This window comes from Molothrus aeneus, chromosome 1, assembly GCF_037042795.1.
Source record: "Molothrus aeneus isolate 106 chromosome 1, BPBGC_Maene_1.0, whole genome shotgun sequence".
NCBI lineage: Eukaryota > Metazoa > Chordata > Aves > Passeriformes > Icteridae > Molothrus > Molothrus aeneus.
Window position 1 is genome coordinate 68,914,793 of NC_089646.1, and position 25,127 is coordinate 68,939,919.

At 42.1% G+C, this 25,127-nt stretch overlaps 1 protein-coding gene across 3 annotated transcripts in view; it reads left to right on the top strand.

Moving 5' to 3' along the window:
• Positions 1 to 25,127, top strand: part of SLC22A23 (solute carrier family 22 member 23) — a 109,594-nt gene that overhangs the window by 13,992 nt on the left and 70,475 nt on the right. For all 3 annotated transcript variants that reach the window (XM_066558919.1, XM_066558904.1, XM_066558912.1), the window contains exons 2-3: positions 4,048 to 4,151; positions 9,395 to 9,549. In XM_066558919.1, the coding sequence (XP_066415016.1) occupies positions 4,048 to 4,151; positions 9,395 to 9,549 (259 nt within the window). The remainder of the gene's footprint in view (positions 1 to 4,047; positions 4,152 to 9,394; positions 9,550 to 25,127) is intronic.

A 25,127-nucleotide genomic window follows, 5' to 3' on the forward strand; every position in this document is an offset into this window, starting at 1 on the left:
CTTAATTCATGCAGCTTGTGTTTGTAGTTACAAACATGCAGCAGACTTTACTTTCATAACTTATAGCAATGCAAATACTAATGCACCACGTGAGCCCTGTCCAGATTTTCACCCTTTGTAAAGAAGTTACATGATGGTTACTATTTGGGTGTGTTACCTTTTGCCAGGTGTCTTCCCAATCATCCCATGTTTTAAATAGTCCTCCATCTTGCCATGAATTATAGTGAGTCACAGCATGGGTGGTGACTCACTGATACCAGTTAAACTTTAGGCTCCTGAAGGTGTGACTCCTTCAGCTTTGACCCAAATACCCTGTCACAACATGAAAAAACCACTTGCAATACATTGCACATCTGCATAAGTGGAAAATTCTCTATGTTGCTGTACTGTTATGAAAAAGAAGCTTTTGCTCTTTAATGTTCATTTTCCACCAACATATTTTAAATGTAGTTATTTTTGTATTGGCATGACAATACAGTTACTTTTGTTTAGCAAGTCAATTTATCTGATCTCTTTCTTATGTTGGGAGGATGGATGGAGGACAGAAAGGCTTACAAAATCCAGGCACACACAGAGAAATCCCAGGGAAAGGTTAGAAGCATTCTTTCTTCAGGCTTGACACTGTCAGCTCTCAAGTGGGATACCAGGGGGTTCAGCCAGAGCAGTTATAGGATTTAATGGTTTCCCTGCTTGTAACAGATTAATCTACCCTTTACAAGAGGTGGTAGAGGATTACTGTTCATTCTCCAGCCAAAACAAATCTCTCCCAGTGCAGATTTACTTGGAGTGCCACTTGAACTGTCATCAGCTCTACTCATCCCAATGTTTTGTTCTGCATGGGAACTTGTCACTCCTTTCTCCTTGGAGCAAATCTGAGTGTCATCTTTGCAGGATGAAACTACTGGTGCTTGGAGCAGGACCTGCCATGGCTCTGGGCACAGCTGTGCCATGTGGGTACATGTCAGCTCTGTTCTGCTCTGCTGAGCCCAGGTGTATGTAAGGGGAGAGGCAGCACTGATGTTGTATAAAGGTCCCTGCTTTATTTCTAGCTCTTCAAAGATGAGGTTTTTCCATGGGGAAGTGAAGAGGGAACACAGGTCTCTGGCAAAATCACTGTGCTTTCAGCATGACAAAGCTCTGCTGGTTTGCTCTGCTGCTGTATTAAGATATGTGGGGATGATATGCTTGCTATTAAATATGTATTTTGTCCTATTAATGTCATCTTTACCTGAGGCTGCTCTTGACTCCAGCATCCATTTTTCTTCTTTCTCCTTATTCTCATCTCCCTTTGCAAGCTGAATGCCCTGGTGGCACCTACAACTGTCCTGCCAAATTTATTTTGGGTAACTGCTTCATGGTGACCTCTCTCTGGTTTGTGACAGCTGCCAGAGGAGAAACCAGGATATAATTCAGCTCTTAGTACTGAGCAAGTAATTTGGGGTCATGGCAGATTCTCCAGAATTGTGTGTTAAAGCAACTGTTGATATATTTCACTATTTTTGTATTTACAAGTTTGGAGGGTTTTGCAGAGGAAGGTATTTTGGGAAGGTCAGGGGCTGCCTGGTCTGTAAGAGTCTGCCCATGTGGAGGAGGATCAGCTCTGAGTTCTGCTGGCCTGCAGTGAGGCTTAACAGAGGGCAGGAAAGGGCCAGATGCAGGGTTTGCAAGGAAATAGATGTTTTTGTTTTCAGAGCAGCTGGGGAGTTGGACAATAGCCTCAAAAACAAACAAACAAGGGATGACTTGCAGATAAGTAATCAGAGAAGTGGGTGTGTTTTGGGCACCACTGAAGGACAAGCTGATAGACTGACTTTTCTCCTGCTTTTAAACTCTTGCTCTCTGTGCCAGTGTGCCAGAGGGGTTTGACATCTGTTGTCCTGGACTGAAATTTCACAACAGCCCTTGATGAGATTTTGGCTCTTCCAGCCAGGAGCCTTTGCCTACGTGTAATCTGGTACTGCACATTCCCTGCCTGGGGCTTGTGTAAGGGCACATTCCCTGCCTGGCTAGCAGCAGCAAGCTGTGAAAATGGAAAGGCACCAGGACATCTCCCTTTTCTTTTTGCACTTGGAGGACACTACTGTTCCTCTGACATCAATTAATATAAAAACGAATGATTGAATTTTTTAATCTGTTCTCTTTTTAATAAACTTAATTTTTTATCTACCAAAAAATTGATTTATCAATTTTAAGCAGCATATATACCTTCTGGATTGTGAAAATGAATCTGGAGAATTTTAAAACCTGCCTCTGTCTCAGATGTATCTTCTGAATTTTGTTTTGTTTGTAGCTTTTCTGGGCAGATATTTTTGTTTGCTAGCTGGAGATTGGTTCTAGAATTGCTAGTATTAGTAATTGCATTTCCTCTACTTGCTTCTGAAAAGTCAACATTTTTGGAGAGCAATCCACAGTGCCTTGCTGAGTTCTACTGCAAATTATTCATAGCTATCTGGTGGAAAAAATCCTTCCTCATACTACTTGCTTATGGTTCTTTAGTGCCTCCAGTCTGTAGGGTGGAAGATGAGACATATATGTCCCAACTTCTACAAATCATGAGTGGGGAACTCAAAGTACATTTAATTTAAACAAAAAGTCTGAGCCTGAGTGCTGGCACATTCCTTTCAGCCACAAAATTGCTATACCTCTTGGAGAGGTGTATATTGTAGCAAGGACATCTGTGGTGTTGGACAGAGGGCTGAGTCTTGCCTTGTTTGTGGAAAGGCTGTGCATCATGGAAATGCTTAAGAGTGCAGTGCACCTAATTGAACTCTTTTGAGGGGAGTTTTTTTTGAAGTTGCATCTGACTTTTAAAAATAAATTGCATAGTTTTACTTTGTGTTTTTGTCTATGAAACCTCAGTTACTGGTGTGAGAAGGGCTGCTACTATTACATTACACACAAACAGCCATTTATTCTGCAAAGTTTCAATTCTGGAGTATCTGACTCCAAAGTTAGCTGTACTTATTTGTCATGAAAAGTGTGTGGCTGCCATTACCATCAATATTTGAACACTTCACAAACCACAGGCAAACATATCCTCTTACATTTATTCAAGGGTATAAGAGTAACTATCCACACTTTACACATAAGAAAGATTACATTACATGTCTGAGGGCAATGAGGATGTTGGGCTAAAGCCAGGAATGCAGTCTGGTTCTTCTGGTTTCCTCTGCCTCAGAAGAGTTTAGGGGAGCCTCACTAGAAACCTTGTTGTCCTATCTTTCTCATGGGGATGAGGCAGTGCCCTAGTGACAGGTTGCCTGAAATGGTCCATTCCCCCTTTCTTTGGACAGAAGGGTTAATTTCAGTATTAGCATAGCTTTATTGTGGCAGTTCACAACCTGTCTGGTCTCTGAGCTGTGAAAAGTCACTGTGGGGCTGCTGTCCTAAGAAGTTGTACTGGGACTTCCAGCTTCTCTGTCAGGCTCCATGCCAGGACTTGTCTTGACAAGCTGTGCCTTTATTCAGTCTTCATCTCCCTTCCACCACCTAGGGAAATCAAGATGCTTTTCTGAAAGCGAAAGCATTGTGACACTGAGAGCCTGGAGCAAATGGCCATTAGGGGTCTGTGGCAAAGGAGCTGCTTTTCCCCACATTTCCAAGCAGCCCTGAGGAGATTAATTGGAGCATTTGCTCTTAAATTGTCAGGTTTGGTGCTGGTGGGCTTCGTGGGGCTCAGGTAATAAATGTCTGGGGCTGGGATGGTGAGATGCTCCAGCAGCACCAGTACAGGTACTGCCAGCACCTGATGGAGATTTCTCCTTAGGCTAACCTCCTGTGGCCTGGAGAGGGGGACCCTTAAGTGTTGGATATTGTCATCTTATAATTAAGGATCCGGTAAAATTCACTGAGGCAAATGAGTCTCTGCATTGCTCCTTGGGGTCTGGGGGTAGACTTGAAGGGGAAAGCTTTCCTCTGCCATTTCCTTGCACTTGTGCTAGGATTGACCTTTGGAAAGAACTCTACACTGTATTAGTATGTTTAAATACATCTGAGGTATTAATTTATTTCAATTTATCAATCTCTTTTTTTTTTTTTTTCTTCCAGTGGGATCTTGTTTGTGATTCTGCCTGGAAAGTCCACATTGCTAAGTTCTCCCTGCTTGTAGGATTAATCTTTGGCCACTTGATAACAGGATGTATAGCCGACTGGTAAGTGAAAAATCTTTTAATGCAATGCAACTATAAATAAATAACAGTATTAAATATTGAGTGCTTTCTACTTGATATTCATTAGGAACCTTTGCATAATGGTTTTTAAGGCTCTGAAAGAATCATGATGGACAAACAGTGTAAAAGTGTGTTAATTGTTCCTGAGTAATTTAAATCAAGCTAAGTAGCACAAACTATTTGATGTTTGGCTTACTTGTTTCCCACCAACACAATTTATTGCAGCTGTAAAGCTAGTCTAGAATTAAGTGTTTTCTAATTATACAAGCAAAGCCTTTAGTTTAGGGTTGGGTTTTGTTTTCTTAACGAGGAAAGAGGACCAAAAGAAATTGGAAGCTACATTGATTTCACTGAATACATGACTAATGTCAATCCTGTGCTTACACAGTACCTTTTGGTGAGTTGAAGGCCATTTTTTGCAAACCTTTCAATTGTTCTTTTTCTAGAGTTCTTGTTAGGCAAACAGTGTGATGTAGTGTTAAGGATTTAACACTGACTTATGTGCTGCTAGTATTGGGGTATTAAGCTTTAAAAGATTAAATCATAATTCCTTTAATTGAGGAAGTTAAAACATTATTGGATACCCCAGTGTTGCTGAGGATTCAGCTTTAATTTGAAAAGGTGGTCTTGTACTGCTGAAGATGGGAGGAAAAATTACATGGATGACTCAAGTGATTTCAGTGGAAACTTGAAGCATCTCAAACAATAGCTCTACAGTGCTGTCCCAGTCACTTCAGTGCCTTCCAGCAGCGTTGCCAGTGTTGGTGCTTTTAATGGCCCCAAGTTAACTCTTTTGCCATTCATTAAAACAGGAAAAGAAGAGTTGCCTGTTAGGGAAATCTTATAAAACCTCAACAACTCGCCAGCCAGTTGGGAGAGAAAAGGCCCCCTGCAGCACTGCAGTAATTTGGATCAAGCATTCCTAGCAAAATTGCATCTTAATTCCTGAATAGTCACTGAAAATTTTTGGGCAAGAGACAAATCATGACTTTTCAGTGAAGTAGGGAACATGCATGAAATACAGTTGAATTTGATTAAAATACCATGAAATACAGTTGAATTTGATTAAAAATTAAAATGGGGCTCCAACAACCCATAGAAAGTATAGAGGGGAAATGAATGAGGGATCTTGCTTGGCTTTCCTAAAATGGAATCAGTGAAGAGAAAGCAGACTTATTACCAAGTTAGGAAAGTGCTACTATAATTGACAAATAAGCCACAAATAAGTGAACAACTTGTTGCCTAAGGCACTAAGTTGGAGAGAGAGCTGCAGTAAGCAGATTTAATAGCTCTGTGCCACCAAAAGGAGCATCCTGTGCTTCCATCCGTTTCTGTCCCCAGTGTGTACTTTGTGCTGCCACATGAGCTTGTTGGACCCCTCTGCAAGCTGCTTAGCTGAGCTAATGCAGCATAAAATTACCCTGATTTTCAAATATCTAGAAATGTCTAGTGAATTTAGGAGAATTGGTTTCCAGCTGTGGTGCAAAGGAGAAAAAGAGTAACTTGGTGGCAGGAGGGAACGGTGACCCTTTTGTGGATGACTAGAATGGACATGGTTTGCTGCCACCAAAACTGGTCCTCATACTCCTGTTTAGTCCACAGTGCCAGCTGATGCCCCTGACACAGCAGAACTCCTGTGCTCAGTAGGTTTTTTGCTGTTTAGCAGTAGCATTTGGAGCTGGTAAAAGAAGATCTAAATGGAATTTACTTTGCTATTTAATCATAGCTTGAATTTCTGCTAAGGTGTGGGGTTGTACAGATTATACCTGATAGAAAAAGAAAAGTAAGGAAAAAAGATGTCATTCCCAAGCAAGAACCAGGGAGATTAAACAGAGTAATGCATAAAAAGTGTTATAAAAATTCAAAATCTGTTTTCATTTCACTTATATACCACTCTCCAGTTCAGATAATTAGAAGATGTTTTGGGGTTTTTGTGCCATTAGGGGCTCTGCTTTTCCTCTTTGAAAGAAGCTTTTAAAGCTGAATGAGACCAAAGCATGGAGTGTATTAAAGCAATTTGCTAAGTAAACTGAGTGCTCCGTGCTCAAAACACAGTAGGTGTGCACACTGGGACAGCTCTGTGTGGAAAATCTATAGGAGGAAGGTCTGCAAACATCCTCAGCTGTGGGAAGACCAGCTGTGTCCAATTCCTGAATAAGTTACTTGCTCCACAGGCAGAGTGCTGCTGGCAATTGTGCCTACTCTGGACAGAGCCCGTTGAGGTTTGTGTGGAAAGTTTCCTCCTGGAGCAGGTGGGCACGGTGTTCATGTAGCACCAAGACAGACAGTAAATCTGTACTGCTCATTGCCCTGTAGTGCCCCTGCTTTGCACCTTCTCTGATGGTTTTTGGAGCCTTTGAGTAGTTCCAGTCCCAAAAGCAAGAGAGAGCCTGCAAAGAATGGCATGGGAAGGGCAACTTGACCAGCAGTGAGAGCAAAGTTTGGTTATCTTAGGGTGGCAAGGTACATGCATAGGAGTATGGGAAGAGCAGCTCTTCTCCTCAGCCCATTCACTCTTCCCCTGCAGGGCAACTCTGACATCAGGAATATCTTTTTGATGTATTTGCTTATCATACCGTGTGGGGGCTGCAGATTCTTCAAAAGCTTGGGGTTGCTTGTATCCCTGGTTATTTACCTGTGCAGGCAGCATTTAGCATTTGATCTAGATAGCCGCGTGCGCTGTAGGCGGAGACTTCCATGATACAGTAATCTCTCTCTGGAACAGTTTGGATGGCAGCAGATAGCATCCTGGGGCTGTTTTTCCAGGGAAATTGTGTATGGTTTAATTTCTCACAAGCATTTCCATGTACTGTTAGATAATTCTGTCTGCATATAAAAGGTGCTTTTTTATGCTCTGAGACACCATCCTGTCAAAACACTGCTGGATCACCAAATAGATGGCTGATAGCTGCCCTGAAGCTTCAGTTTTTTGAGAAGTGTGCTGCTTGCCTTAGTGAAGAAGATGACTAGTTTTGTGCTTGTGAGGAAATGCCTCTTACCAGAGGGATTTTCTGGCCTCAGTTGGTTTTTATGGTCAGGAGGCTCTTGGATTTTCTGATTTTTTTCATTAGCAGCAACCATTCATTTGTGTCACTTGTATAATGGTAGAAGAAATTCTGTGTCCTAATGTTGGGTAACCTTGAGCACAAGGGGTGGGAGGAGGGGAAGAAGAGAATTGAAGTATGCCAAGCATGAGGTCCTTTTCAATCAACATCAGGGAATGGCAGGTCAGGCTTGTGATGAGAATTAAGTTCCTAATTCTGAGTGTTTGCATAATGTCTTTCATCTGCAGAACACTTCCACAAATACTAATTGGTATGAATTACAGCTTGGCATAACAAAAATGGGGCTGCAAAGGCTGTGCAGATAGCTGATAATACAAAGTTCATAGGGGTTTTTTTTTCCATATTCAAGGTTTTACATGAGGTATTTCCCCTCCCTGCCCAAGGGCTGTGTTCCATAAATACAAAATCTGAAGCACAGGCAGCAGCCACTCCCCATGTCCAGCGAGTCCCCAGTGTGTTGTGCATCACAGAGTCACAGAGTCAGTGATGCTGTGCTCCCACCCTCAGCCCCACTGCAGCTCATCTTCCAGTGGGCTGTGCTTGTACCCTGATGGAGAGCAGCCTGTTTAGACCTTGCTTTCTTCAGCTTGCATGTTGGTTCTGTTTTAAAAGCTTTGAATGACTAATGCCAACAAGTTAAATCTTTGAGGGGCCTCACAGGTGATACTATAGCTAAAAATAATAATAAACCTGTTTTCATGCAAGGAGTCATGACAACATTTTCTTCGGTGTGACTTTGGAAAAGCCTGACTGATGACTGGTCCACTCTTCCAGTTCCCAAAATGCAAAAAATTATAATGATGTCTCTTTTTCAGCCCTTCACTCCTTATTTTTATTTTAAGTACTGCAAAATCCAAAGTTCTAATTGTGAATGCATAATGTATTTTATAACTGCTGGTGACAATCTGCTGAAATAATTGAATAGAAATGCTACAGCATGTGAAACTGGACTAAGTTGTGAGATTTAAATGCTCTTTATTGTGCTGACATTCAACCTGATGGCTGGCTTGCAGCTGACAGTCTGCTTTGAATGGGTCTGTGAAAGCTGCCTACGAAAAGCAAGTTCATGTATTCTTTGTGAAAATGGCATATGGAGCTGACTAAAAGGGATCCTCAGTTCCACTGGAAAACTTGTGGGAGTTGACAAGTTGAAAAATTTTGGAAATCTCCACATAATGATCCAATTCTTGCTTAAAAATAGCCATGTGCTCTGATGCTTCATATCATTCTCCTTGCATAGAAAGAGGGGAGAGAAAAGGGAATTATAAACACTAAACATATGAAAAAGAAATTGAAAAAATGTCATGTTCCTTGGACATGAAAGAGCCAAATTCTGCAGTGGCTGCCCCCACATCCAGCGGTAGCATAACTCTTCCTCCTCGTCAGCACTGTGCCAATACATGCAACTACAGGTTGCAGCTGCAAAGGAGGGCTGCAAGTCCTCTGCCCCTGTTACCTCTAATGGTTTTTGAAGTTGTTTATTCCTCACCCTATCCTCCAGTTAGGCTGGTTTTTTGGGTCTCTCCAACGGCTATGAGGATACGAAGTGGAAGGACTTGGAGATCACAATTTTCCTGTGAGCCTCTCTGAGGCTCAGTGGAGTGACCTGAGCCCTGTTTTGTGTTCAGTCCATGTTTGTTAGGCTTCTCCTCAACAAATGAGATCAAGAAAAGTAGTTTTCTGAGCTGGCTGCCCTTGTAGATGAGACTGAAAAGCACATGTCTCTTGGGAAGAGGAAATCGCTGTAGCTAAAAATATATAATGCCATGTAGTATATAATACCATATATCCTTCTGTGCTACTACAGAAAACTCTGAGAAGTTGATTTTCATCTCCAAAGGACTTATTTCTGGCCTTACAGTAGTTCCTAGATGGTTCTTTGTTTATCTTTGTTGTTTTGAAAAGGCTGGTTAAATCAAGCACCAATACAATGTGCTGTCTCTGCTTAATCCTTTCTGAGATGGACTTGTCAATGCAAAGCTGGCAGAGAAATCTGGGATTTAGTAAGAAAAAAGGAGAAGAATGGAACAAAGGTTAAAAATGGGTAGTAATATTTGGAAGGGATTGCCTGACTTGTTCCCCTCTTTCCCAGTTTTAATGATCCAGCATTGTGTCCATCCTGGCTTTTAACACTGTTTCTCCATACTTCCTTACTTTTAGGGTTGGTCGACGGCCTGTACTGCTCTTCTCTGTCATATTCATTTTGATATTTGGACTGACTGTGGCACTCTCAGTGAATGTGACCATGTTCAGCACACTCAGGTTTTTCGAGGGATTTTGCCTGGCTGGAATAGTCCTTTCCCTGTACGCGCTGCGTGAGTATTCCTTCATCGCCCATACAAATGGGGTTTTATCAAGTATGAGGTTTGCTGTTCTCTGGCTTCCTGCTTTTGTTCAAAGAGATCAAACCAGAATCATATTGATTGCAAAAGCTGTAGCTCAAATTTTTCTAAGGAGGATTTTTGCAGCTGTCTCTTTAGGTTGCTACAAAGCCACCTGTGAAGCTGTCTCAGAGTTCATTTTAGAAGTTATAAGGTGGTTTGGGTTTTTCTGTTGTTTTTTAAACCTAGAAGTTACCTGGGCCATAGCCATAATGTATAATGGGAGTAGATTTCACCCTGCAGTATTGAGCTCAGTGGGAGACTGACCACTTTGGCTGCCTCTAGCAGTTTGTACTCTGGCACTTTTTCAGAACTTCCTCTATTACTTGCAGAAATATCCTGTGTCCCTGCCTCAGGATTGCAAAGTTACAGCAAAAATGTTAGAAGACTCTGAAATCCTTTTATCAACTCTTTTTATTTTTGGCTGGGTAATTTTGGGTTCTTGTTTGAATGTTGTTGTTGCTGTTTTTGTCTGTTTCATGAGGAGGAAAGCAATCTCTGAGAGAAACTTGAGGGAAAGCTTGTAAGAAATACCCACATGCTCCCATCTGGAGTGACTAGTAAACTTGTGGCCAGATCATTTGAAAACCCCCTCTGGAGGCCTTGCCTTTGGAGAGTGCATCCACGATGCCACCAGCCTATCTGTGTCCCTTGGATATGTTCCAGAGAGCATCTTCTGCTTCCTTGGCTGTTTGTAATTAACAGGTAGCACCACACCAACCAAAGAAAACACAAAATTTTCTCCTCCTTATTATGGCTCTGGAAAAGTATTATCTAATTATATCCTGGAAGTTGCTGTACAGATCTTCATAAAATTTTATTTACTTCCTATTGTGGATGGTATTTAACCCATCAAGATTTAGCACAGTATCCTTACTTTGCACAGAGTATTTTGTGGTGTTAAGTTCCACAGTTTTTATTTTATTTTTGGTCTGTGCCATGGGGAAAGAGGCCTGAGTGCAACAGACAAGAGTTTGCTCTGTATTGCACTTCATTGTTATACCTGATATGGTACCCAAGATACATGATTTTTTAAATTCTCTTGTGTTTGTTCATATAATCAATAGTGAGAATCGTACACCAAAAAATGAAACTACCACTGAAGACATTACACTTTTATTGGGAAGTAATTTAACCTGTGTGGTTCCCATGGGCTTCAGTGATTACCAGTGTGATGTTCAGCTGGATAATCGGCTTGTCAGGATTTTTCACAGCTCAGTTGCAGCATGTTAGCTTTTCTTACTTGATGAGGAGTTTTTCTAACTTTTAAGAGATTGCAACTGATGATTTTCATGGGGAAATGCCAACTAAGTAGAAGTTTGATTCTGGACGTTTTTATGATTGGAGTGAAAGAGTGTATGTGTTGCTTTAGACAAACAATAGCTTATCAGCCCAGGCTTTCATTCAGAAAATGGCATATTCTGGTTGCTTCATGCACTCCTTGGTCCAGAGCAATGATTTGAGTCTGCTCTTTTATCCTCACCCCCTCTAAAATTCAGGTGTTTGCTATAACCACTGCTGTCTGGATAGACAATGCCTAAACAGAGCTAGTAGGTGTTAGGAGAGATTTGTGTGAAATTAGCTGCAGGCTGAACATCAGCACACTTCTGTGGAGGTGAGAAAATGTGAAAGATGCAGCACCTGTGCCTCTGATAAATCTTCTGACCTTCTGTCTCAAGAGATGAGGGGAGTGAGTTTTTACTGTATTAAATAATTTAAACAAAAAAGAAGTTGTCACCTTGGTATAGAGAACTTGGAGAGAAGTAACCCCTAAAGTCTCAAGAGAATGGGAGTTGTAGGGTTTTCTGTTTGGTGGTGATTTTGATTTTAGTTGTCATATAATCTGTTAGGCTTCCTCTCAGTCTTTACTTACTACTATCTTTCCTGCTGGTATCAGAAAAGTGTGTGAAGTACTCTTATGATTCATAGCTTCTCTTCCCTTTCCCTTAATGGCCTTGATTTCTTCCCCTGGAGATTTGTTGCCCCTGAACTCCCAGCTGGCTGCCCTGAACAGAACAATAGAAAGTGGAAAGTTTGACCTGTTAGTGGCAGCCATTAGCCAAAATTTCCAAAGCTACTGTGCAGAAGAAAACTGCATAGGCTTGCATAGCCTGCAATGGTAATTAGTCTGCCTCTGGGATCCTTTTACACTGTGTTGAGCTTGCTAGTTGTGCTTGGATTTATGGCCTGCCTGGGGGAAATTGTAAATAACAGTTCAGGATGCTTTGGGAGTGAGAAGAGCACCAAAGTGCTGTCTTTAAAACACAGAACTGCCAAGACTGAGTTGCCTTCACCATCCAAACCACACACTTCTTCATAGCCTAGTGCTGTTATCCATGGCACAGAGTGCGCCAGGGATGAGCCCTGCCTTCCATGGAGGGACAGCATGGAGCTGCTGTGCTCCTCTGTGGGCTTTCCTCAGTGCTGTGCTGAGCTCACTTCTTGTGGCCTGCAAGTACAGCCTCTTCTTGCCTGGAGCTGCTCAGGGCTTATCTGAAGGAACCACCTTGGGATGTTGATTTGTTAAGCTGAAATTTTGCCTGCAGCTGCCGTAGTTTTGTTGGAAGAGGTGTTTCAGGTGAAATTTTTAGTGAAACTGCAGGAAGAGACAGGCTTTGTGCAGGTGATGATGCTTGCTGTGAGAGGGGGAAGCAGAGGAGCAATGAGCCCAGGACTTTCCCCTCCTGGCTGCTGTGGGTCCTTGCATCATCCAGGAGAATGAAATGCAGCAGATCCTATTCCACTGAGCAAACACATGCAGCTTTGAAAGGCTTTTCTTTCATGCTGATGTGGAACAGGAAGAGCATTTACTGTCTTCCAGAAGAGTTTTCCTGCCTAGAAAGGTTTTCCTACAAATCTTCATGGGTTCCTGTGCTTCTCAGCAGTTAGCATACATCTTGTATGGTCAGGGACCAACAAGAATGTTGTTTTTGTCTGTTTCATGAGGGAGCTCAGGAAGCTCTTCCCAGGAGGGCACAGTGTCTCCCAATATGCCATACTCAGCAGCAATGTGATGCACAGAGCTGATGCTGCCTGCTTGGTATGCTATGGGTGGGTCCCCTAACATCCTTGCTTAGCAGATTTCTGCAGTAATGGGCCACCTCTTGCTGGAGGAGAGTGCTGGGACCATTGGCAAAATATCCTGGAGAGAGTAATGGTGAAGGGATGAAAAGGAGTGCTGTGGCCACAGTGGCTGGAAGGGCATGTATGGCCTGCCCAGCAGCTAAACATAGAAGAGAGTATAGACTGGGGACTGGAGGAAAACAGGGTAAGAGAAGGCAGGGGAAAAGCTGGTTTTTTTCTCAGGGTGCCTTCTGTTTGGTATTTGCTGCTGTGTGTAAATCCAGAGAGGAAGGATGGGCATTCTGCCCCTGTTAGCTCAGATGGATGGATGCATGGTGCCACAGCCTGCTGCCCAGCCAAAGGACAGGAGGTTTGACTTTACCCGTTGGGGGGAAAGCCCTCAGATGGTCCTGAGAAGAATTGTCCTTTGGACAGGCTGAGAGGAAGAGGAAGAGGTGTGGGAGCCCTGAGCAGGGTCACGGGTGCCTGAGTAATGCCTCTGCTGGTATCTGTGGATTTGCAGCAGCAGCCAGGCATACCAGTCTCACTGCAGATAGCTCTGCTTGCTGTTGCAACTCACGTGGGTCCTAGTACACTCAGCAAATGTGGAAGTCATGGGAGAGAGCAAATCTGATTACTTTGAGGGTGGGGAGGGTGTTGCATCTGGGTTACTTTCCTCTCACTGGGTCATTGCGTTGGCCCTGAGCACAGAGCAGCCCTTTCCTGGGTGCTTGTGGGGAAGGGCAGATGCTTTGGCTGGCTCAGCACAGCTCCCTTCCTTAGGGCTCCTTGCCATCAGCTGACACCAGAGCTCTCATGGCTGAGGGCAGGAGTTCCCCCTTCACCCCCTCTCCTCTCACATGCTGCTGCCCAAGACAGGCTGGTGCCAGCATCTGCCTGAGCCCTCTGCCAGGCAAGCCATCCACCTTCCCTCCGGAGACCACCAAGGGTGCCAGTGTCAGTGGATTGTGCCCTCTGGTCTTGTCCTCTGCTTCCTTTGGGAGATCTGCTGGGCACAGTGTCTCTGGTGCTGCCTGAGCCTGGGGAATAGAGTGGGACTGGAGGCTCACACTGGGCAGGGCCATTAAATGAACAAAGGAAAAATAGCGTTCCCTTCCAGCTGTTCATGTCCCATGCTGTATCTGTTTCACGGTCAGGATCCCTGCTTTTGTCACTTTCTGGAGCCAAAGCTAGGACTTTGGTATTAATTAAACTATTTAAGGGGAAGGAGAGGAAGTGAAGAGATATTTTTCAGGCAAATGCTCCTGGCAGGTTTAAAGAGCTTCCCATTAAAGAGCTGTATGCTGTCACTAATGACTGTACCTGAGCTCAGGCAGTACAAGCCCCAGTGTGGATTTGCACACAATTGCAGGCTGTTCAGCAGTTTCATGGGTGACTGAGCTACAGATTATGCTGCAAAATTAGGAAGTCTAGACTTGAATGAACTGGTAAATAAGCTCTGGAAATAGCTTTGCTAGAAAGAAGACGACATCTAAGCTTGGAGCAAGGAAGCAGGGGTGTCCCTCCAATGCATAGTAGCGGAATGAGTGGGCATGTTTCTTCTCTTTCACTGTTGGGAGAAAAAAGGTAGAAACACTGTTGAAAATCATAGGTTGTGTTTCAAAAGCCTGTGGAAGCTTGGCAAAAGCTTTCAGACCAGTGAGCATGTCCAGCTGTGATGCATCTTTCTCATTTATAGCTAGGTCATTCTAACCTGTTACTCCTGCAAATTACACAGGCAGTGATCTGAAAGGCTAAATGTGGATTCCTAAGATTTTTTTTTTTAAATGTGTGTCCTGGAAAGCTAAAGCAGAGTGCTAGAAAGTTTGCCCCTGACTGAAGAATGAGCAAGTGCCAAAATGGAACAGCTCTGAGTGTTAAGCTGCAGTGATGTCAGATTTTTAAAATAATTTTGCTTCCAGTCAGGTGTTAATAGAGTGAGATTTATGTGGGGTTTTTTTCCTCCTTTATTTTTCAAAAGCATATAGGCCCTGAAATCCTGAAGCATTCCACGTTTATAATTGATTTCATTCTCCATTTTCTTCTCATGACTCTTCAGTAGCAAGCATGGCCTTGGCAAGGCAGGTGAAGCACTGGAAACAGCAGGCTCTGAAGCTGTTCTGTGTAACCTGAACTGGCTCAATAAATAACCCTGCAAAGCATTCCCAAATTGTAGGATGTGGAAAACATCTGATTCCTTTCCAGTGCATTGACATGTGAGTTAGCTCTGCAGTAACGTGCAGTTCTCTCCACTGACAGGTCTGTGATAAGATCAAGGTTGTTAAGCCACCTACCTTCTGTTTATGTAACCAGCCTGCCTTTGTCTGAGTCACTTGAGGCAGATCTGGTAGGAGTGATCACAGAGGGATCCACTGAAGGAAACATTTTAACTGGCTCACCTTAAAGTGACCATTAATTGTTAAATGATACGGAACCACTTTGTTTATAGAGCCACCACGGGCTGTTCTATCATCGAGCCAGGATGTGATTTTCTGGAAACAGCACAGCTACAATTTTCAATAGCTTTGTGGGAGAACTGTTAAAAAAAAAATAGTATGCAGTAGGAGCTCTCCAGCTGCTCAAAAAAAGTGCTGTGCATGCCTTTTATCAAGTGCCTGGGGGCTCAATTTGTGCAAGAGTGGAAAAGGTTATTGGAATTACAGTACTCTCCTCATAAGTATAAATCTTCCTGTTCTACATTGCTTCCCTCACTTTAGTCAAATCACAACTCATAATGGTCTGTTTGTCTGTTTTTCCTCAGTACTTCTGCTGAATTTCCTTGCCTTTTCTGATGGTCATAGTGGGTATAGGCCCTTCGAGGGACACAATGTCTGCCATTAGGGCAGAGGTGGACCCTCATCCTTATTTTAACCCCTACACACTGTCTTCTGGAGCAGAGGTGCCCTTGAAGCATTGCTAACATGTTGTCCTGAATCCTTGAAAAAGTGAAGCATTGAAGACACCCCACTTGAAATTAATTTATACAAAGTCTCCAAGTATGCCAAAGGAGAATAAAAGTAGGCTCTTTCTAAAGCTCCTTGGAAAGTTAGAGCATGTTTTCTTGATGCAGATATTGCAGCAAATATAATTTTAATCAATTTTTCTATTTCAGTTGCTGAAACTATTGTGTGTTGACAATGTGACAAAAAGCCTAAGGAATTAATTTTATTTGAGATTCTTTTTGTATGACTGGTCAATTGTGAACACAAGATAGAACACTGCAGTTGTTACACTTGTGATGATGATGATCAGATGAGATTAGAGTACACTTGCAATTTCCCCGGTTCAGAACACAGCTTGCATTTTTACCATTTAAAGTGTCTGTGTTTTTCAATTGTTCCGAGCAGCTCCAACACTCTGGGTATGCTCAGTCTGCAAAATCTTACCTTCTGTCATGCCACTTGTAACTGTTCAGAAGTGTAATTACACTTCTAGGGATTTTTTAATTTTTTTTTTTTTTTTTATTCTGAGCAATGTCAAATAGATTCATAAAGCTGAAAGCTTGCTGCCACTGAAAGGAAATGAGAGAGGCTTTTCTCTTCCTCTTCCAAATTCCTTTGCATTGTCTCAGCTGCTCACACAACTAATGAGTACACTTTAAGGGAGTGTTTAAAATGGATCGTTAAATCCAAAAAGTTGCCTTTCACTTGCAACTCTTTGACCCAGCTGAAGTGGTGTTATTCACTGTAAGAATAAATTGTCAAGTGTCTGTTCCCTCTGCTGGTTTGTTGGGTTTTTTTCCCCTCTTGCTGTAAGACAGCTGCTAAATGGCTTTTTCTTGCTACATGGATCCAAGCTCATGTTCTGTGTTGTGTAGGGTGGCTAGTAGTAAAATCTTCCTGCAACACATGTGCATCCATCCATGCAGGCCATGTCCAGGTGACTTTGGTTTTTTAAATCTTACTAATTTTTCCTACCAGGAGACTAAAATTTTTGCAGAGAGTATCAGAGAGAAGTTGTACATATAAAGCTCATTGTGCTGAGACTGTCGGCTTACGGAGTTTTAGTTGCCCTGTTCCTCAGCTGTGTCCTGGCATTTGGCAGCACTTGAAAACAGGATGGGCTAGTGTTGGAAATGAGAGGAGCAGTGACATTCTCAGGAGTTGCACTTAAGACAGGCAGCATTCAGGGTTGGATTTGTTTTTCCCCCAGATGCTTCTTCCAGTGAGAGCACAGTCACACATATATTTTTTCTGTGTGTGCGTGTGCCAACTTTTTGCTGCAGAAGGAAGGATGCATAGGTTCATAAATCACCTAGGAATGAACACTGCTTTCCTTCCCTTTCCTGCCTATCCCTACAGGTTAGCTTGTCAGGAAAACAAGCCAAGTTATAGCAACAGGATGTGCATAGAGGAAAAGCCGTGTCTATGAAGAAGGTGCATTTAGAAGTTATCTGTAGTGACTTTGCTTAAGTCCAGCAACAAATGTCAGTGCACAAATTCACATAAATATTTATGTGTCTTTCAAGGGGAACCATAATTAAACAAGGCTAGCCAAATTCCCATCCCTAATCACGCAGACATGACTCCTATTTTCTCACTTACAAATAATATAACCCTGTGGGATTTTTACTAGTTCAAGTTAATTAAATTTCACTCAAAGCATGAAATTTGCAGGCAGTGCTCATTGCAGTAATTCTAAAGTGTTGGTGTATTATTTAGTCAGATACAATAAAAAGTTCACTTTTGTTTTAATTCTTCATTTTATTTGTTGACAGTGTACAGAATTTAATCATACAGACCACACCATACCAGTGCTTGTATCACTCATTTTTCTTTTTTTTTAAAGAAAACTCCTTGATATGTAGCATTGTGAATTAATTTGTTCATAAGTTATATGCTGCAATTATTGATGGACCTTAACAGTATGATCTATGTTTTTGTCTTTTGAGAACATCTGGTCCCTTCTTAAATGACTTGTACAGACACTTTTGTAGATTTTAGAGATAAGTTAAGACCTAAGTGCTTGCTAATATCTTGGAAACTTGTTTGTTCACATTCTTTGAATTCTGGTTATGGTATGAATTGTGAGAGAAGAATCAGTTTACTGAAGTCTAATGGATGATGTGTAAATCTTTGCACTACTCCAGTTTTGGATATATCAGCTGTTTGTCTGCTTTAGTCACCTATACATTCAGTATGAAATCTTTCAACTTTTCTTGCAACAATTATTGAATTTAAGCCTGGTAAAAAACCCCAGACAGTATACTAGAGAAAAAGGGTGTTTGAAGAAGGTTCAGTGGCTTGGAAGTATAGCTGTCCTTGATGAAGTGCCTGTACTGAACTGTGGAAAAAAGCACAATCCAGTACTTGCATCAGAAATGGATCCGTTTGGATCCATGTTCTTGCACCTCTCTGGGTGATGTCTCCAGCTCCTGGATGTCCCAGCATTTCTCTCTAACTGGCTTGTGCTTAGAGGAATTCTTGGCAGGCTGACAATTCTTGTGGTCTCTCCTTCCAGTTTTCTGCCCTAGTCCCACGGCGGAGACCACTGTCTTGTACAGTGATGCCTCAGCTCCCTCCCTTTCAGTCAGGATTTAAGTGCAAATACATCTCCATCAGTGGCTTAGCTCACCTAATCAATGCACTAGGTTAAGGACATACATTTCATTCTGCTGTTGTATATTCTCTGAGGAGAATAATCTCTGGCAGAAGCAGCAGGGGGAGAGCAGTGTTTGCGCATGCCTCGGCTCAACTGGGACATGAGAAGTGCTGTGGTGCAGTGGAGGAAGGCAAGCTCTGCTGGAGCACTGTGCACTGGAATTGTGATTTTGTTAAAAATGCAGACTGGAGAGCCTGTGTGTCCTGGTACTAAGGCATAGGTAGGTTATTTAATGTTACTGTTATCCAGACACTTGAGATTAATTCCCTGGGGAAACGAGGAGGGCATTTTCTCTATGAAGCACTGAGTTCAATAGATATTTAAGGACCAGAGTTGTTGTCCAAAATAAATAAGTAAATGGATCCCTAGAGATTTCTGCTTGATGTGAAACTGCTGTCCAGAAGGAACAAAGTGTCAGCCTGCCCGCTCTTCAGGGACATTTTCCTGAAGTTCCACTGCTGCTTCCACTCAGATTTCAGTTCTTGTACTTGTGGGCACTGTAGCTGTCTCCTGGATATGGAGCACTCAATTAACAGAGTCAGAAGAAAGTAAAGTATCAAAAAAAGCACAGGAAGCAGAATCAATAATGTGGTGAGGCAAAAAGCAATATAAGGGAAGAATTTTATGCTATTATTATAGCAAACAAAAATGGATTGAAGGCAGGAAGGAAAAATAAGAGCAACTTAAAAACTGTGTAGTGCTGGAAGTAGCTTATGTGGTGAAATTGCAACCATTATTCCTAATAGCATCCCATTTTTGTTTCATTTATAGCTTTGACTTTGAAAGGTTTGGTCGGGCTTCTTTGCCTAGAACTTGACTGACTTGTTTTTCAACGCAGAAAGCCAAATCTGTCTTTCTAGGAAGCTTGAGGAAAATTAATTAAAGAGCTTTTGAATTATAGATCCATTAAAAATGACTCTGCTTTGAAAGTTAAATAAATAAATAAAACTGTCAGTGTTTGTCATCTGTTGAAAAAAAATTGTTTCTCTTGTATCTGTACAACGGAGAAACCCAATTACTGAGCTCCAATGCTTTGGAATGTGGGCAGGAGAAGCTTTGATTACATCAACCTTGACTGTACTCATATGAGTCTTTTCAGGTGTCATTTGTGAGTTTAGAATAATGAATCAGCCGTTGTCCCATTCTGTCCAATCAGTTGTCCCATTCTGCTTTTTTTTGTTTTCCTTTTGTTTCTGTGCTAAGTCTGGAAGAAAATATGCAAAAGCCACTCTGCATCTTGCAAACCTTTAACCTGATAGATTTGAATTCTGCAGGAGACAGACTTCATCCTTTTTCACTGAGTGTTTTATTTCAATAAAAAAGCCTTCATGCAGATGCCTTTCCTCCCTTCCTGACCTTTTCTTTAATGGTGGTCTTTCCCTGAGGATAAGTGTTTCATATGGGTCTAGGGTTAGTAACATGTGCCAAAGCAGAGAGGAATAGCTAATGCATGACCCAAAGAGGAAAAATAAAAAAACCCCAGACTATACAGAATGTACCACAACTGCCTCCTCTCTCATGCTGTGATAAAAGACAATGTGGCAGATATTTTTCTAAAATAAGGAATCTGCTCCAATCCAATGAAGAATAATAGCAGCAATTAAATATTTTGTGCCCTAGTTGTTTTGGAAACAAAAAAAATGGCCAGACAAAGCTGGCAGCACGTCATGCTGGCATGTGTGAATGTGAGTAGCACTGCTGCCTTGGTGCTGTCCTTTGCTGGGATCCTGGCAGGGAGGTTTTCAGTACCTGGTGGGACTTGCATTGGGCATACCATTGCTTTTTCCTGACAGGACAGCTTTGGATTTGGCTTCTGACTAGGATACTTTTATTTGCCTATAATCTCCATCCCTCCTTCAGGCCACAGAAGCATGTCCTGCTTGCCCAGTGCTGCTCAGGTGCCAGCCAGCAGCTGCAGTGTGGCTCTGCCCACAGCAGTGCTGTGCAGGTGGAATACCTCAGGAGCGAGAGGCTTCTGGGAGAAATAACCCACCTGCCCATCCAAGCAGGACAGGGCCTTTTGTTTATGTGTCTGATCCTTTCTGCCCTGATTCTGGGAGTAGTTAAAATCTCAAAATGACAGTGCAGGAGGAGCAGGCTGGAGCTGTTGCCCTGCAAGAGAATCTGGCAGCTGCTCAGGGACAGCCTAAGCTGACCTGGCTCTGCCTGCTCTGGGAATGTCCACCTGCCCTGGCTGGTGTTCCCACCTACTGCTGGCCCTACTGATTCAGCAGTGTAAAGAAGCAGAAAACACCTGATTTAGTTGTTTTGTTTGGTTTTAAGTCAGTTTTCCCCTGGTCTTTCTCTTTCCAAAAGCTCACTGCAGGGTGGAATAAGCATAGGCAAAGGTGGAGAGAAGGACCAAGTGCCTGGGGAGTCAAGGAGAGAGGAGGGACTGCAAGTGCCATGGTACAAATTTGCCTCGCCATAATGCCCTGCTGTAGAAGCAGTTTAAGAGCCCTTGTGGCTTGCTTTAAGTGCAAATGAATCAAGTCCTGCAAGCTAACTGCAGCAACCTCGGGTCAGGAAATTCCCTTGGTGTAAACAGATTAGTCTGTTGCAAGTCATGGTGAAGCTTGACTTAATTCAGTGTGGGTCATTCTCAAATGTGGGATTTAAAACTTATTTCTTGCAGGCTTCTCAAAGATTAGACAGTGTTTAATTGTATCTTGGCAGAGACAGCGGGTCTAATACATTGAGAAACATATGTCTAGGACAGGTTGATGCTTCCTTTCAGGATAGCTGTCTTTGAAGGAGTAGCAGATGGAAGTCCTTCCACCTTTTCTAGGCACTGACTAAATTCAAGAAGAGCAGATAAACTGGCAGCAGAGAAAAACAATTCTGAAAAATAATTTACAGAGATCTGTATGGCTTTAACTTTATTTATTTAAGCTTTCACAGTGAGAAGCCTGGCTTTGGATTTATTGAAAACTTCTGAAGCTCAGTTGGAGAACCAAATATGATCAGGCCCTAGTTACAAGATTTCCACTTTTCTGGCTGGCTTTTCTTAGCAACATCCAAATTAGTGAATAAATAAAACCCTTCAGTCTGCCGATGACAATGAAAAATCTGTGATTCAGACCAAAACATCTTGATCATGAACTTGGCAGTGCTAACCTTGGAGAGCAAAAATGCAGACCATCAATCTCATATTTCAGTACTGTAAAGAGTTGCTTTGAAAAGGTCATTTTGTTGCTGTCCCATCTGTTTTACTCAGTAAATTTCACCCTTCAATGAGACTAAATTTTATTTTTTGGCTTTGGGATTAGAAAGGTTAGGTCTTGAACTGGGGGGGCAGAAATGATGATGTTTGTGTCTAGGATAAAGATACTGAAAGATGTTCTCTGTACTGAATTATCTGTCAAGCTCCTATAACCTTGGTCTTTTACTTAGAACATTTTCAAAGTCTTTGGGATTGTCAAAGTTTGTGATGGTTTTGTTCTTGCTTGTTTGGTTTGGTTTTGGTTTTTGTGGTTTGGGGGTTTTGTTGTTTTCTTTTGGTTTTTTATTTATTATTTCTGCCTTCTGAATTAATTTTTGATTGCTGGTTAGGTAGCTTCCTGAGAATGTCTGACTACAGCATGCTCATTTCTATTTTAAAATGTACTGTGTGAAGTAGGAAATACAAAAGGAAGTTTCTGGATTTATGTGTTTAGGCTTCAGCTGTGTCCCCTGTTTGCTTTGTTATAAATGGCAGTTCTGAAAACTGTACTCACTGAAAAGTGAGTTTCACTTTCTCAGCAGTGGAATGAAAAATAGTGCTTCTTGGAGAAGACATCTATGAGAAAGGTACACTACAGCACTTGTTATGATGTATTAGGAGTATTCACTAAGATTTATCTGAAAACAAGTTTTTCCTGATGATTTTGAATTGTAATACTGGTTTGCAAAATGTTATGCACAACTCTAATTTCAAACAGGACTTTAGTGACTTAAATTAAAGCTACTACTGCAAGAAGGCTAAATGCCAAAGCAAACAATATTTAAGCTGATTTTTGTCATATACTGCAGGCAGTTACACTTGTACAATGGGTAATTGGTATGAAATTTGGTACTTTTGAAATCTAAACCTTGAGACAATTTCAAGACAGGCCCTCAGTGTAAAATTCATTAGGTTTCATTTCACTTAACGGTAAATGTAAAAGTACCACACATTTGAGAAACCTAAACATACAATTTGTTGGAAGTTCCATTTCCTGTTTGTTCTGCAAACTGGAGAATGAGGACGAGAACAGGATGCGGTTGGCCAAGCCATTCCATGTTGTCTGTACCTGAAGATCTTTGCAGCAGCCCAGGTACCTCTGGAGCAGCCCAATCCTGCCCCAGCACAGGCACCTGTGGAGAAAGGTGCAGTCAGTGTGCTGTGGCTCTGGGTGGTAATGTGCCCATTCCTCAGAATACTGGTGATCCCCTGAAGGTCTTTAAGGAAAAGTCTTACTGCATGGGAACTGTGCTGCAGCTCTGATTCTATTAAGATACTGATGCTCAGTAATTATGGGATATAGCTGTTAACAGGATATTCCTGTTAATGTGCTCACCATGTAGGAGAAATGTGTCTGCGTTTCTGTCACTGCTCCTAAACTCCCAGCCTGGGGAATCCCAGCAGCTGCTGGTGCAGGGAGCAGCAGCCCTGCTCACCTGCGTTCCACTCTGCATCAGCTTCCTTTCTGCTGGCTTAGTTCAGCCACATAATCCAGCCAACAAATTAACAAAAATTCAATTTGCAGAGCTGATTTCCTGCTCTTTTGTTGAAATATCCATTTAGGCAGCAAACATATGCAAATGTTGGCGGTAAATGTCAGGGGAGGTGAGAGTGCTGGGAGGTGGACTTTTGTGATGGGGTGACAAACTGCATCCTGACCAGCATTGTCTCCTGAAGCTAAATCTGAAAATTGAACAAAGGTGTAGCCATACATTACAGCTCTCAAAAACCACTGCCAGTGTCAGAATTTTCTGCCACGTGTTGACACCTCCTGAATTTTGCCAATTTGGCTGGTTTTGTAGCTGCACTCAAAATCAGCTGTGCAAGGTGATGTGGCTTAATCAAAATAAATCAAAAATATTTCTTGAAATATTACTCCCACACTGCCTGTTTCTGAGCTCTGTTTTTTTGACAGATCCACCACAGGATTATTGTGTGTTTGTAATAGCAGTGGAATTGGGAATAAGGGAACCATAACCAGTAGCATGCTCTTTCCTTCTCATACCACAATGTCTCTGTGTTCAGGGTGAACTATACTTTGAGTTTCTTGTGTACTGCAGAGTACATTTCAGGTGGAGCAAAATCAAAAGGGAAAAAATCACAGCACCCTTCTGTGAGGAAAATTGAATTCTTGAAGTATAAAATTTTCTATTGGCATCACACAGCCTTGTCTGACATGGCTACAGTCTTTGCACCCCCCTAAAAGAAGTTAAAGAAATTATGGGCGAGGGATAGTGCATGTATGGATTGCAGCTGAGCTGGCCACCCTCCCATGGAAAGGTCAGGGAGAGGAAGAGACTCTCACTGAACTGTTTTTAGTGGCAAGTTATGGTCTTTCCTTCATTTGGAATTCTGGAATACTAGTAGCAGACCTAGCAAAGATAGATGAGTGAGTCAATGGCAGCAAACAGGTCAAAGGCACATGTTGAAGCACCAAAAGGAAAGAATGGCATATGGGAGGATGTGTCTTAGAGGAGGGGAAGATTGCCTAAAAATAAATATATGTAAATAAAAATTAATATATATATATGTTTGTGTATATGTATGCACATATAACACACATTTCTTCTTTAAACTGTACTCTACTGTGATAGAAACTTTCTATAGAAAATATTTGGCTTCTCTGGCATCTCCCTGTGCTGCAGAAGCCATGGTGTTTTGTTTTGGATCACATTTAATGTCTGTGGTCTCTGGAGATGATGTGTTACTTTCAAATGCAATAATGTGTTGCTTTTAAATACTATGTGTGTTTTATTCCTCATGTCTGGATTCCTGGATCACGTTTACATTGCAGATTCTTTCCTTGTCAGACTAGTCTGTTGTATCATGGGAATCCTTAAGCAACAAGGACAGATTCAGTGAAAGCAGATGTCAAAATATTAAAATTCCTCATGGGATAGAAACTCCCTGTCCCATGCAGACAGCAGGTATGATCTATTGTTGGCATAGTCTCCCATGCAAATCGTTCACATCTCTTCCTCCTCATCAAGTTCTTAGTGACCAGAGAGTGGCTTTCAGAAGACACCGCAATCCAGACTGGCCTGGAACAGGCACAAGGTCGCACTCTGGGGGATGTCCTGTACAGGGCTGGGTTGGGCTGGGCTCCATCCTTGTGGGTCACTTTCAGCTCAGTATGTTGTGATTTGATACTTGTGTGCAGCATGGACATTTGGTGGGAGAGGCAGCTGCTCCCCAAATCTGCAGGCATCACTCCTGGTGTCCTGCATACCACTGGAATTTACTGAAACAAATTCCCAAGTGCTGGCATCTGCGTTTTCTTCATTTCTATTTTGTCTTTTTGCCAGGAGTTGGAAGTATTTAGTCTTTTTATGTACCTTATCCCCTTAAAATAGTGTGGTGAAAAAGCACAGTGCAAACTTAGTTATTCATGTGATGATAAAATTGATATAAGATCAGGTGGTCAATTGACAAGCAGTAAACACAGGCTTTTAATTCTAGAATGGTTGAGTGCTTAGTTCCTTTTGTAATCTTAATGTGTTGCATGTGACATAAGAGGAGATTTTGTGTATGTGCATGATCTCTTAGGCTTGTTTGGAGTGATGGAAATTCCTTATGGTGGCACAAAGCTGCTTTGCTGTGAACCTGGAGCCTTTGACATTAAAACCTTGGCCATCTCTCCACTGTC